The sequence below is a fragment of the Tetrao urogallus genome (assembly GCF_951394365.1).
Source record: "Tetrao urogallus genome assembly, chromosome: 14".
Classification (NCBI taxonomy): Eukaryota; Metazoa; Chordata; class Aves; order Galliformes; family Phasianidae; genus Tetrao; species Tetrao urogallus.
Window position 1 is genome coordinate 8,955,093 of NC_136827.1, and position 13,333 is coordinate 8,968,425.

General features: G+C 40.4%; 1 protein-coding gene across 2 annotated transcripts in view; it reads left to right on the forward strand.

Moving 5' to 3' along the window:
• The window catches only part of CPEB4 (cytoplasmic polyadenylation element binding protein 4), a gene marked incomplete at its 3' end in the record, with an annotated part of 33,202 nt that extends 20,519 nt beyond the window's left edge, over positions 1 to 12,683 (forward strand). Inside the window, exons 3-9 of one of the 2 annotated variants that reach the window (XM_079542444.1) lie at positions 2,471 to 2,494; positions 4,509 to 4,682; positions 6,930 to 7,019; positions 7,684 to 7,802; positions 8,668 to 8,782; positions 8,998 to 9,179; positions 12,456 to 12,683. In XM_079542444.1, the coding sequence (XP_079398570.1) occupies positions 2,471 to 2,494; positions 4,509 to 4,682; positions 6,930 to 7,019; positions 7,684 to 7,802; positions 8,668 to 8,782; positions 8,998 to 9,179; positions 12,456 to 12,683 (932 nt within the window). The remainder of the gene's footprint in view (positions 1 to 2,470; positions 2,495 to 4,508; positions 4,683 to 6,929; positions 7,020 to 7,683; positions 7,803 to 8,667; positions 8,783 to 8,997; positions 9,180 to 12,455) is intronic. The other variant, XM_079542445.1, reaches the window with a different exon arrangement.
• Between the last annotated feature and the right edge of the window lie 650 nt (positions 12,684 to 13,333).

Here is a 13,333-nt window from a genome sequence, read left to right on the forward strand (position 1 = left end):
GAGAGACTGGTGTGTTGTTAGGTTGGTGTCTGTGCTGATGTAAAGAACACAATCACTGCCTTGAGCCGCTTGTGGACCAAAGAGGAATTAAGTACAAAACTGTACAGGTGTTACATCAACCTGGACTGTAGCAAGGAAGTGAGAATGAGGATACAGCCATCATTCAACTCTGAGCAGTCAGTCAGTCTGTTCATTCTGGAGCATTATGTTTACATCAGTACTAAGTATGCATGCTGTGTTTGGATGCTGGCATAGTTCTAGTTGCAGCACGGCCCTGAGTCGGTTGGGGTGACGTTCTCCACAGGAGATGCCTCTTGCTTGCTCGTCCCTTTGCTTGAAACATTCCACCCTCGATGCTGACCTGTTTGTGAAAGTCCCCTGCGCTCAGTGGCGCAAAGTACAGCTGCAAGTGCTCCCAGTCTGCAGAGTGGGAGACAGCAGGCACTTCAGCTGTGCTGCAGTTCAGCTAGGATAAGATTTCTCTTAATGTGAAATTACGAAAGCCAGAGTCAGGGCTGGTAGATGGCAGCTAGCAGCCCTCCCGGCCTGCCAAGAGAGCGTTCTTTTGTTTCAGGGTTGTTTTACATTGTGCAAAATTAATGGCATGTGATGAGCTCTGAATTCAATGAGAGGAGAAAGTTTGTATCTGTACTGTGCTGGGGTAATTTACAAGTGGCTCTTGAGAAACGTTTTGAAATGTCAAGTGCTGGTATTTTGTGGGTTAGAGGAAGCAAATGCACAAAACAAGTTAAATGAGGAAAAAAAATCTCAGTATTTGGTTCTCAAACCTTCTTCAGTGGTATTTGGCGCTGAAAATGCTTTATAGCTGCTGGCTGAGCTTTTTTTTTTTTTTTGCTGCTTTCCATGCCAGGAAAGGAGAAAAGGTCTTATTGTTGTGAGTGACACAGGTGGCAAAGCAGCGAGGAAGGACTGACCTGAATTGTGCACACAGATCCTCAGTGGGAGCCGAGCCTGTGCTGAGAGCAGTGCTGCCAAGGGTGGATGTTCCAAGCAAGGAGTTCGTGCGGTTTGGTTCTGATTCAGGAACTGCAGGCAGGATTTTTATGGCTTTGTAGGCAGGGCTGGTTTTGAAAGTGCTCTGAAACGTGCGCATGCTTCTGATCTCTGTCAGAATGTTGGAAGGTTGCTGATTGCTTTCCCTGAAAGCCAAGTTTCCCAAAACTTTTCACTTTGAGGGCTATGTGAGCTATGTCTTGGATTCTGTGCATAAGCAAGGCATGTAAAGCCCCCAGGTTCTTCCCTAAAGCCAGGATCTGTGTGAACGTGAGGTGATGTGCTGCACTCTGAAGACAAAGGCTTTGTTTTTTAATCTCCGTGTTAATTGTGAACGTATCAGCCAAGCATCAGAGACATAAATGATCTTACAGGTGCCAAATAATTGTGAGGGAAATTGAACTGATATGTTTTTTTATTTTGAAAGCGGGAACTATTCATGTTTTATTGCGGTTTGCAGATATTTAAATACTTAAACTAATTGTCAGCCTCAGTTTTGAATGAGGAAGCAAAATAAAACGAGTGATGTGCTCCGAGTTTCTCGTAGTACTTGCCAGCAGAACCTGAGCCTTTCAAACAGTTGGCCTTCTTTCAGGTACGGATTTTAATGAGGCTGAAACAGAAAGAATGTGCAAATGTGATGACAAAGTGTAACCGTGCTGAACAGGTACTGGAAGCTGGCACCCAAAAGTGTAGTACTTATTGCTGGTAGAATTGATTTGTTTTGGGAAATGAAAAGTAGGAAGCAGCGGGAAGCTGTTGAATTATTACAGTGAAGTACAAAGTCAGTGTGAGGGCTTCTGTACTGTTGTGCACAAACTGCGGGAGGTCAGAAAGCCAGATTATCCACCCAGACATTTTCTCCTTGAATTTCAGTTTTTCAGCTAGTTATTTGCCGGTAATAATTTCAAGCAAGGATTTTGAGAGGGGCACAAAGTGCTTGTAGCAAATGAATTTGAAAACAGAAATGAGCACTGTTGTCCTCCACGTTCCTCGTTTTAGGGCTGGTCCTGCAGGTCCAGCATGTTTGTTAGGGCTGGTCCTGCAGTTCAGAAGGCAGTGCTTGATGTTGGTGAGGAGAGAGCATGGGCCATGATGGGCTGAGTGCAGGGCACCTGCTGCATGACAAAAGATGGATTTGTGTACGAGTGCACATCCAGCAGGGGAGTGAGGTATAGAAATGTGCAACTTAAGAAGTTCCATTGCTTTCAGAAAGTCTCTTTGGCTACACACATACCTTGTCAGCTTGAAAGCAGCATGTTTTGTCAATAAGAGATGGCGCAAGGAAGGCGTGTTGTGGGTGGGAGGGGAGGTCAGTTCATGAACACCAATTTAAATGACCTGGAATATGAAAAGGCTGGAGAATCACCGAGTTAGAATAAAGGCAATAAATCAAGGTCTTTTGGTCCTTATAACAATGTTTGAAAGGCTGTTTTCTTTCTCATTTAACATGCAGCAAGGACATATGGGAGAAGGCGAGGTAACAATATTCCTATTTAATTTTCTAATGTTGACAATGTCTCATGGGAGAAAAACATTAAGTTGTTACTAGTGGGCAAACTCCAAAATATCTGAGTATAAAGCATCAGTTTCACATAAGTTTCCCTAGTCTGCATGCTGTAAGAAAACATTTTAACTGAACTAGGTAGTACTCCACAACAGTGCTATTGAGGCTATCACAGTCCTTTCAGTGGACATCTGTATGATATGTTATACTGTAGAGCTGTGTTGCTGTTTGTGTATGTTATGAATGCCAATGTAGAGAAGCTTATTTTGGTTCTTTGAGTGCTGATGGTTTTCTTGATGCAGCAGAGACTGTAGTGAATATTTGTCCTGGCCTCTTAGATTAGAGAACCAGATGCTGCAAGCATGCCTATGGAGTTATCTCACAGCAGTGGTAATGCTAATGAACCTAAAAAGACATGTGAAGGTACGGAGAATTGCTCCCCTCCAACAATGCCTGCAGGACTGGGGCCTTCAGAGATGAAAGAAATGAAATACACATCAGTTCATTATGGAAAAACAAAGCATCATTTGAGTATATATTACCATATTTTTTATCATAGTACAGAGCCAAGTTTACCTAGTTACAGAAGTAGGTCTTATTATATAGAGGTTGTTATTTTAATCAAAGAAGTAAAAAGATCCCTGAAGTTTCAAATAAAGAAAGCTGGCCAAGTCTTACATTTTTTTATTCATATAAATTCTGTGGACTGTTTATTTTATTTTATTTTTGCTTTCAACCTGTGAACTGTTTGATTTTTGCATGGGAATAGCCAGGATATTGGATCTGGTAAATCTGCTATTCAATATGTTGTTTCCTTTTTTAAAATGGAGTAAATGACAGTAATTTCTTTTCAAAGGAAGGAAGCAGAGCAGCATAGATTAACCGTAGCAATGCACTACTGTGGTGGATTGTAATGAACTCTGGAAAAGCAGACACGTTGTATCATAGCTCAGGTGGAAGGAAATGTATCCCAAAACTTGTGGCACACCTCATTAATTGGTTACTTCCCCTATGTGTATTTATTCCTGAAGCACTCATTAAGCGAATAGAAATCAGTTTGTTGTCTAGCTATTGAATACTGTAACCAAAGAAAGAATTCAGGGATGAGATCAGTTTGTGTGCTCAGCTTATTACATTATACAGTTGCATTCGGATAATCTTATTTAAAAGTAATGAATGTTATTAAAGAAATCTATGATAAAAGGATTATCACAGAAGAATATTGGGCAGTGAGGGGAAGCATGCTTACATTTTTTCTTAGAGTGAGTTCATGAACGCAGTTCCTTTGTAATATCCAAATGAACTTTCTTCTGAGAATGTCTCAGTATTGCCGAGTTTTCAGTCTCCATTTGTGGTAAATGAGAGTGGGTCTTCCCAGATTTATCAGGATATTTTTGTTATTTGCAAGTGGGTGGCTTGTGATTTGTTTTGCTATCAGGAGATCTAAATGTGTAATGTATCTAGTTGCAGAATTCTTTTTCTTGCCATCTGCGCTGTGAAATTTTCTCTCTGCCTTGTAAGAAGCTGTTCACTGGGAAGCGATTATGTACAGCTTAGGTTCTAGTGTCTGCTATTGGGAAACTCCCTAAAAAGAGGTGGGGATGTGGGGAAAGTGGGGCTTTTATTCTCTTTCATTTGAAAGTTCTTTTAAAAGAATTTTAATTAGAAACATGACATTTATGGAAAGTAGTCAGTCTGAGCATCCATTTGAAGTACCATTTTGTTTCAAATTTCTGTTAGTTGTGGTGCCTTTATGAAGGAGGTCGTGACCTTTTCTCTGAAATAATACATTTGAATTACTGAACGATAATGAAAACTTTGAGAGACATATGTAATCAAGAACAGAATTGCTCATTAGAAGGGAAGACTGCAAACAGTTCTACTGCCAACACAAAAACATTAATATGCATTAGTACCTATTAAAACAGTTTGTGCTTTGTTCTGTTAGTATGTTTTTTCCTTCTTTTTCTTTTAACCCCCTCTTCAGGTCAGTCTTCGCTGTTTCCAATGGAAGACGGGTTCTTGGATGACGGACGTGGCGATCAGACTCTGCACAGTGGGTTGGGGTCACCTCACTGCTTCTCCCATCAGAATGGGGAGCGAGTGGAGCGCTATTCCCGGAAGGTCTTTGTTGGTGGGCTGCCCCCAGACATCGATGAAGGTACGCCCCGAAAATCTTACCCAGCAGCTCCTTTTGGCTTAATGGCAGAAAAGCGGTGTGAAAACTTTTGTCTGTTAATTGACTGCAAGAATGTTTTTCTAACTCTACAGAAGAGCTTTGATGTGTCAATAAGGTTTTGTATATTGCCACTTTTACTCCGTGGCAAATGTGAGATCATTCAGGCTAGTTTTGGCTATGATATTGTTTTGCTGCTGAAGAACAAAACCTTACGTTATCATACGTGCAACTGAAGTTTGCAATATAAGAGGTATAAAAAAGGGGTGGTGGTGCAACAGTAAACAAGTAAATATCCCCTGTTGAAAGTCACAGTACTTTGCAGTCATTTTGTATGCACCAGAAGCTAGTAGTAGGGAAAGGATTTCTTTTTTTCATTTTTAAGGTGTATGTAACTTAATTCATATGTGAGGTTTATTTATGGTTTCATAGAGGTGATTTTTAGCCTTGATCACATCCTGTGGTGTGATCATGTGTGGCTTCTAACATGTGCGTGGTGAGGGTCACAATTGCGGTGAAGCTTTTTTTCATCAGAAAGTTCTGTTTTTTGTGTGCATAGAGCATGACGTGGGGGTGGCTACAAGAACTTCAAGTGTAAATCCACAAAGCTGCTTTTATTTTTTTTTCCAATCACAGAATTATTTTTAATCCCCACTTTTCGTCAGGGAGAGAGCTTGTAATGCACTGCAGTTTGTATTACTGCAGCATGACAACCTGACTGTCACATCCAACATAAGAGCTGCATTTATCCTGTTTAACATAACTTATTCCTTCAGCATTTAAAAGGTCAAGTCTAACATGATGTTTACAAGGGGAAAATCTTATTACAGTTTTTGTTGTTGTTGTTGTTTGTGTCTTTGTCACTTTTGTTGATTTAAAAACAGATGAGACGAATAGTTCTGTCTGTGTGAAGCTGAGTTATCGAGGCACAAAGCCGTTGCTAAATGTGTGCTGGGAGGGTAGCTTGAATGTGTCAGAGTTGCTTCACGTCAGCACTCCTCTTGCTAAATGCACGAGTGTAAATTAGAAAAAGGACGATGTAATTTGAAGTGTCTCACACCTGAGTCTGAACTTTTTCTGACTGTAATTCTAAGATGCATTTTATGTAATGTAATTTAAAATGAAATTTGTCTTACTACCGTTCTAGATGAAGATTTGTTACAGGAGTAGAGATGTAATAAGTAATGTTTTCTTTGCTTAATATCTTCATCACCACGTAACCTTGACACACTTCTTTTCCTGGGTGCATTTTGGATGCAGCTGTCAGTACTATGGCTTGTGAGCTGCTATTTCATTAGCAGTGTCATCAGCAGGTATAAGCAGACTGAAAGGAACACAACCAGTAGCACCTTTTCAGATTTCTAACCCCAACACTGTGCTGCTGCAGGAGGGTCTGTAGCACCTTGAGCAGAATTCAGCTAAGCCTTGTGCCAATTTAGGTGGCGCTCCAGCAACAGAAAGTTTGTTCCTTTTGTTTCCTTCTTTAATGAAAAATTCTTGTTCAGAGAACTTTAACTGGTGATGGTTCAAATGTCTTTTGTGGAGAAGGGAACAGTCACTTTCAACAAGAATTTTAACCAGAGGACTCCCACAGGACTAGCATATGCACGTTTTTACCAGCAACTTTAGGTGGAAGGCAAATTTGAAATGGATGCAAGAGGTGCTTCTTGCTATAGTTACATGTTGTTTGCCACCTCTCCTATAATGTTGCATAACACTGTTGTGGAAGTTCGCTCTATATTAGGTGGAGGTCACACTCAGACAGTATTTGCTGCTGATGTCAGTATTTGCATACTGACAAGCAGTATGAACAGGTGTGACTGACTCCTGTGATAGGCTGATCATTTTTCTCCCGTCTTCCTGCATTTTTAAGACCCACTGACAGAGCTGGTTGCTTACGAGCAAGTCAGCAAGTTGCCTTTAAACTCTCTGTGGCAGAATAGTTGAAGTTGTGTTATGATAGCTGTATAGATTCAGTTTCTGTTTATTAGTGGGTTTGAGATCAACAGTAAAAATAAAAGATGGATCTTTGAACTGTCCTGTTTTGTAACATGTGTTCTGACTTGTCCTAAAGATGCCCCATCAGCTAGTAAGCACTTCTATGATTTGGTAAACCATCAGGGCTACGGCGTGTTTGTTTATGTAGTGAAGCTAAATGAAGTCTATGTTTTTCAATTGTCTTGCAGTCAACTGATTTTAATTTCAGTTCATGCCTTTTTCCTCTCTGTGTAGATGAGATCACTGCTAGCTTTCGTCGCTTTGGACCTTTGATTGTAGACTGGCCACACAAGGCAGAAAGCAAATCTTATTTTCCTCCTAAGGGTAAATATCTGATAATGGTATCATTGTTCTAGAATTCATTTTTCTTGATAAGGCTCAACTTCAAAAGGGACTTTTGTGGTGATGACCAGAGTTTATGAGAAAGAATGATGAATCCTTGGGTTATAAACTGATTTTAGAATGGACTTTGCAATTATTCTGCACTAAAACAATTATTCCCTAACTTCCTGTTGTTACTTTATTCGGTTTTCCTTTTCTTTCTTTCTTCTTTTTTTTTTTTTTTTTTTCCCTGTTGTTCCTCATTCTGCTTTACTTGCTTTTGTAATAATAATCAAGGCTAGTTTTCTGTAAAGCAGCTAAATACTGTTCACAGATGCCGGAGAGTACTAGCACCTTATATTAACAGCCGTGTTGGGAAGCATGCCTCCACAGCTGTGGCTTTTGTTCAGTTCTTACTACTGGCTTTTCTTTTTCAAAGGAAATGGGGAGAGAATGTGTTGATCAGCAATCTCCCTCCCTTCTTTCCTTCGTGACTGTGAGAGGGTTTGCAGGAAGTTCAGATGGGAAGGTGCGAGGGCATCTTGAAGTTTGTCCTGTATCATACAGTAGCGTGATGACACGGTGCCAAGCATAATTTTGGGTTAAGTTACTGTACTATAAGGTGAATAGAGGAAAGAAATTATGTGCTTGTTTTCCCTTTTGGTAGGATACGCATTTTTGCTGTTCCAAGATGAAAGCTCTGTGCAGGCACTGATTGATGCATGTATTGAAGAAGACGGAAAGCTCTATCTTTGTGTTTCCAGCCCCACTATCAAAGACAAACCGGTAGGTAGAATTTTCAGGGCCTGCACAATTCTTGTATGATAACCAGAAATTGTACTCTTCAGGTGCCTTTTGTTTTTCCTGTCTTCAGAATGCTAATGTTTAAATTTCCCCAAATTGCCAAATTAAGTTTTCAGAAAGATGAATAACATATTTTTAAAGTAGGCATCAGGAAGTGTTGAAGTCTAGTTACAATTCTCAGTTTTGTTAGAAAAGGGTTTGCTGAATTTCACCTTTGATGTAATAAATATATTTTCAGGCAGGTATTTTGTCCTTCTTATGCAATAAAATTGTAATATTATCTGTAGTATTGCATGCAACCTGTTTTGACAGAGACAAATAGAAAAAGCATAATATGGCACAGAACTGTACATTATTAATATAAATGACTCTGTGACTGATGCAAGTCTGTTAATAGCTGGGAGACTTCTGTCATATTCTTGCACTTCAAATTCAGCCAGCAGTAGGTAAATATAAAGCTGCTAGTTTGTCATAGTAAATAAACACACACATTTGAGCCTGTTCCATTGAGATAACACTGGTCTGGTGCTTACACTTGCCTAGACCAACTCGAATAGTGAAGATATGTGTGCAGTAGTGTGGTTCACACAGCACCGTTTGGCCACGATTAAGTAAATGCGTAAGTAAGGGGTGAGGTTTTTTTTCCCAGAAATGTGGGTAACAAGGAAGTGGTGAAATTTGGTACAATCAAGTGGAGCTTATTAACGTTTCGTTTTGGGAAATGATTGCTGAATAGGGAGTTAAAAATAGTGTAGTTTAGGAGGCTTTGTAGAATACTGTTTTAAGTTATATTACTGATATACCTTGAATTGTGAATGGTTAAAAAAAAAAGGCTTTTTGTCCGTAGGTTCAGATCCGGCCTTGGAACCTTAGTGATAGTGATTTTGTTATGGATGGTTCACAGCCTCTTGACCCACGAAAAACCATTTTTGTTGGTGGTGTTCCTCGGCCTTTACGAGCAGGTACACTGCGTGTTCCGCAGCACTGGGCATGTTGAATATGCAGTCTGATTTGGGGAGCAAGGGGGGAGAGAAGTTACTTCAGCAAATGAACTATGAAGTGTTCCTGACACTTGCAGTGGGGCACATGGATACAAATGAACTGTCGCATTGGATGCTTTTAGAGGGGGAGAAAAAATAACCAAGCCTACACTGTTTCATTTTCCTTTCTGGTTTAGTGGAACTTGCAATGATAATGGATCGACTCTATGGAGGGGTGTGCTATGCTGGAATTGACACAGACCCTGAGCTGAAGTACCCAAAAGGAGCTGGGCGGGTTGCATTTTCTAATCAACAGAGTTACATAGCTGCTATCAGCGCTCGCTTTGTTCAGCTGCAGCATGGAGAGATAGATAAACGGGTAAGGTCTTCAAGTGTATTCTATTTTTTTTCAGTGCCTTCTCTAGAAATGGCTTTCCATGTAAATGTGTGTCATTGTGAAGACTGTAAATGTTGTATCGGATGCGTTGTATATTTAAGGCTAGATTGTGCCACTAAGATACAACACAGAATAAAAATGATGGAGTGGTGCAAAGCTATTTCTTCTGGAACGTGGGAGGCAACTGTGAAGCTGACTTTCTCAAATTGCTTAGCATAATGGGAAGCATGTCAGCTGCCTTGCCCTTTTATAAGAATATTACACTCGTCATGTACTCCCACTGCAAGGATTTGCACTTGTAGTGTTTGTATAATGTCAGGGAGGAGGGTATCTGCTGAGGGTGGAGCGGTTTTTACTCCTGTTCTGCATCTTAGTAGAGAATGGGCAGAATGTAGCTCTGCTGTTATGCACTGTATGCTGAGCGGTTCTGAAGAACATCAAGTAATGCGTTGTGAACTCTTCAGCAGGCATTACAGCCTCACAGTCATCCTGCTCGTCTTATGTAAAAGCTGCCCAGTTAATTGTTTCAGTGATAATCTATAATTATTTATTGCTTAATTTGTTAACATAAATTAAAGAAATATGTTGACAAGATCTGTAATTTGCTAGTGTCTGCCCGCATCTATATCAAATGTGACTTTGTCCATTGCAATGATCTTTGGGCCTCAATTTTGAGAAACTGAGATCTCTATATCTATTGTTCTCACTGGTGCTTTGTCTCTGAATTTTCCTTACGTGACTGTCACTATTTATTTCAATTTTAGTATCACTACAGAAGAAACCCCCAAACTTGGCTGATGAGCTGATTATCATTTCACTTCTCCCTTGGCTATAAAGCTTGGGTAGAACAACTGTTTGTCTCAGGGCTTGTGAGATGGAATGTCTTTGTTCTGATCTTGGCTCTGAAATAAGTTCTGTATGGCTTTGAACAAATAATTTGGGCTGCCCTTGTGCAACTTCTGCTTGCATAAGCAGACATTTGGGTGAATAGGTCCATTGAAGCTGTCGGGACTAGAAATTTAAGTAATTGTGAACTCTGGCAAGTATTCTGCAATCTGTTTCCCCTTCCTTCTCTCCTCCTCTGTATTTCCCCATTTTGTGTGTTCAGAAAAGCCATGGGGAGATAAATGTTCAGAGGATTCGTTATAAGAGCGTTTGGTTGCATAAAAGATATAAAAAGGCAACAATGGAAATAATGCTTTTTATTAATTACTTGCTATTTGTTTTGTTGTTGGTTTTTTTTTTTTTCTAATTAAGTTTTTCTGTATGAATAAAAATGAAAGTAATAACAAGAAGGGATTTCCTGTAAAATTAGGCAAGGAGGTGCTGCTGATAGATGTGCCTTCAGAGAGGTAGTGCAAGGTAAATGCTCAGTGGCCTGCAGAGCCCACTGCTACTGAGCTTCTGCTGTGTGCTGCCACCCTAAGTGTGCCTGATGAAGTTGCTGTACTTTAAGGTACTTCTTGTAAAGTCTCCATGTAGCCAGCACAGGTAAGAAATGCAGGCCATGTTGGTCCTGTGCTCTATAGCACACACTGAATAAATGTGTTGAGGACTCTGACTCATACCTGTGGTTTATAGACTTGTACAGAAACCAGTGGTGCAGTAACAGGCTAAAGCAAGCAGAGGTATAATTACCCGTGCTGTAGTGTGGCCTTTAGGTTGCAGCCTAAGCCAGCCTCTGAACACATATATTCAAGCACAGTAAAGCTGCAGAGCTGCCATGTTAAGGAGGTCAGCACAGCATAGCTGTATTTTGTCCTCTTAGCTCACCACTGAGTACCCAACCTCCAACTGCTTAGCAAAATAGATGACAAAGGGAGAAAGTGAAGTCTCCTTCTCTTCAGTCTTCTGCTACTCTTTTGTAAATCTATTCTTCTGAGCTGGTGTGGAGGAGTGTTTGAGAAACATTATCAATGGGAGAGGAGAAAAAGAAGGAGGGAAAAGGCTGCTGTATTGTCTCTCAAGTAGTTTGTAAGCACAAATGACATGAACCTACTGCAGTGTCTCCTCTGGAGCCTCTTAGGATTGGGTGAGTTTAAAATGCTATGTGAATGTGAATCAGCTGGCATACAGCTGAGATTTATGAGTTGAAGAAGGAGCCATTCCTAAGCAGATGCAGAAATAGCAGGATGACATAGAGACACCAGTTGCTGTCTGGATATTTGGGAATGGTTGTGAAAATGCCTGATGGCACAGGCTTAAGGGAGGGCTCACAAACAATATCAGGACAGGAACTTGTTTGTGTGCTTCTTTAAGGTGAGGTTTAAGGTTTGTTGTTGTTATGCTTCTGATGGACCTTTCATAGTCCTAGGGAGTGAAGGAGCAGGAGCAGAGGTGGTTATTGGTTATGAGGTGAAACCCAGCCTGTAAGGGATGGCAATGCTATTTGAACACGTAGGCATGTCTAAACGAGCTGTACTCCAGCCAGCTTGTATACTGAGAGCAGCGAGCTTCTCCTTCCTGTCACACAGTCAGCATTCTGCACTGTGGGCAGGGGTTTGTTCTTGGTATGCAAATGCCTAGATTAAAAGCTAGTAGCCTGCAGATGTTGAAGCGTGGATGTATCCTTGTAGCACCAGCTGGTAAGTTCCTGTGAGTCATTATCAGTTAAGAACTTAAATGTTTCTTCTTTCTTGTCTGCTGCTCATCTGGCCCTTCGTGCCAACTAAGTAGATGGTCATCAGTCCCATTTTAAGCCTCGTATTTGATACCAGCAAGAGTAGGTGGGTCTCTTTCTGCTGAGTGGACAAAGCCACAGAAAAAGAGAACAGAGATGTGCTGTTTATTGAAGATAATGATTTTTTTTTTAAAGCCGGGGATTCAGACATTGAAATTTGCAAACTGCTTTTAATCTGCAGGCAGTGTTGTGTAAACAGTTGACGTTCCTACCTGAACGGGTAGGAGCTTGGTTGTGCATCACGCTACTTAAAAATAAATCCCCAGAATTCTCCAGCGTTCGGATGTGAATCTGTGTGTATCAGTTCTACAGCCACATGTTGATTGTTCCTTTCTGCAAACAAATGACCGCTTGTGTGAAACTGTTGATGCTGAGCATTGGATTCTGTGGTGGTTTTTGAAGGATCAAGGAATGCAGTGGGAACAAGATTGTTCTCGCATTAAGCGCCTATGAGTTTTGGCATTTACTTCTTGTCTGTGTTGTTCCCTGCTAGAATGCAAATAGTATATGTTGTGGAATTGTCTTCATCTGCATTGTAATTAAGAATTGTAAACTTTCTTCTCGTTTTCTGTATGCAGGTGGAAGTTAAGCCATATGTCTTGGACGATCAGCTTTGTGATGAATGTCAGGGGGCCCGTTGCGGTGGAAAATTTGCTCCATTTTTCTGTGCTAATGTTACCTGTCTGCAGTATTACTGTGAATATTGCTGGGCTGCTATCCATTCACGCGCTGGCAGGGAATTCCACAAGCCCCTGGTGAAGGAGGGAGGAGATCGCCCAAGACATATTTCATTCCGCTGGAACTAAATGATCGCTGCAGCGCTCATATGCAGGCCTCAAATTAAGTGCACTCTTCTGTTATCCTGATTGTCCCTACCCACCCTGCCCTTTCTCTTATTCAAGATAGCATGTCCTTTTTGTAGTAGTCTGTAATTTAACAATAGTATAATGAAAGAATGACCTATAATATGGGTATTTTGTAGAACCTTGTCATTGAAAACTGTATTGGGAACTCCTTTTCGTATTGATAACATGTTGCAAGTGAGTTGCATTCTCTTGTCTTTACTAGGGAGAGAACACTTAATTTCATGCAACATTTTCTTAGAGGAGAGAAAAATATTAAGAAAAGAGAATTGAAACAATAGAGTATTTTGGTTTTTTAATTAAATTATTGTTAATAAAGAACATAAGAATACTTTTATTAAAATAACCGTGTAACAATAACACTATAAGTCTGTTCTGACACTTTTCCCCAGGGAAGCCTGTTTTTGCCTCTCGTTTTGTTTTGACTTTGGATTTTTCCAGCAACAGCTGAAGTTAGCGTTTACCTATCAACAGGAAAGAGCATGTTTAAAGCAACAAAAATGCATGAGTAAAGTTGAAGCAGCGTTTTAATAATGATAGTTCTTTCTTTCTTTCCTTCTTTCTTTCTTTAATCTTTTCAGGGTTTTGAGGCT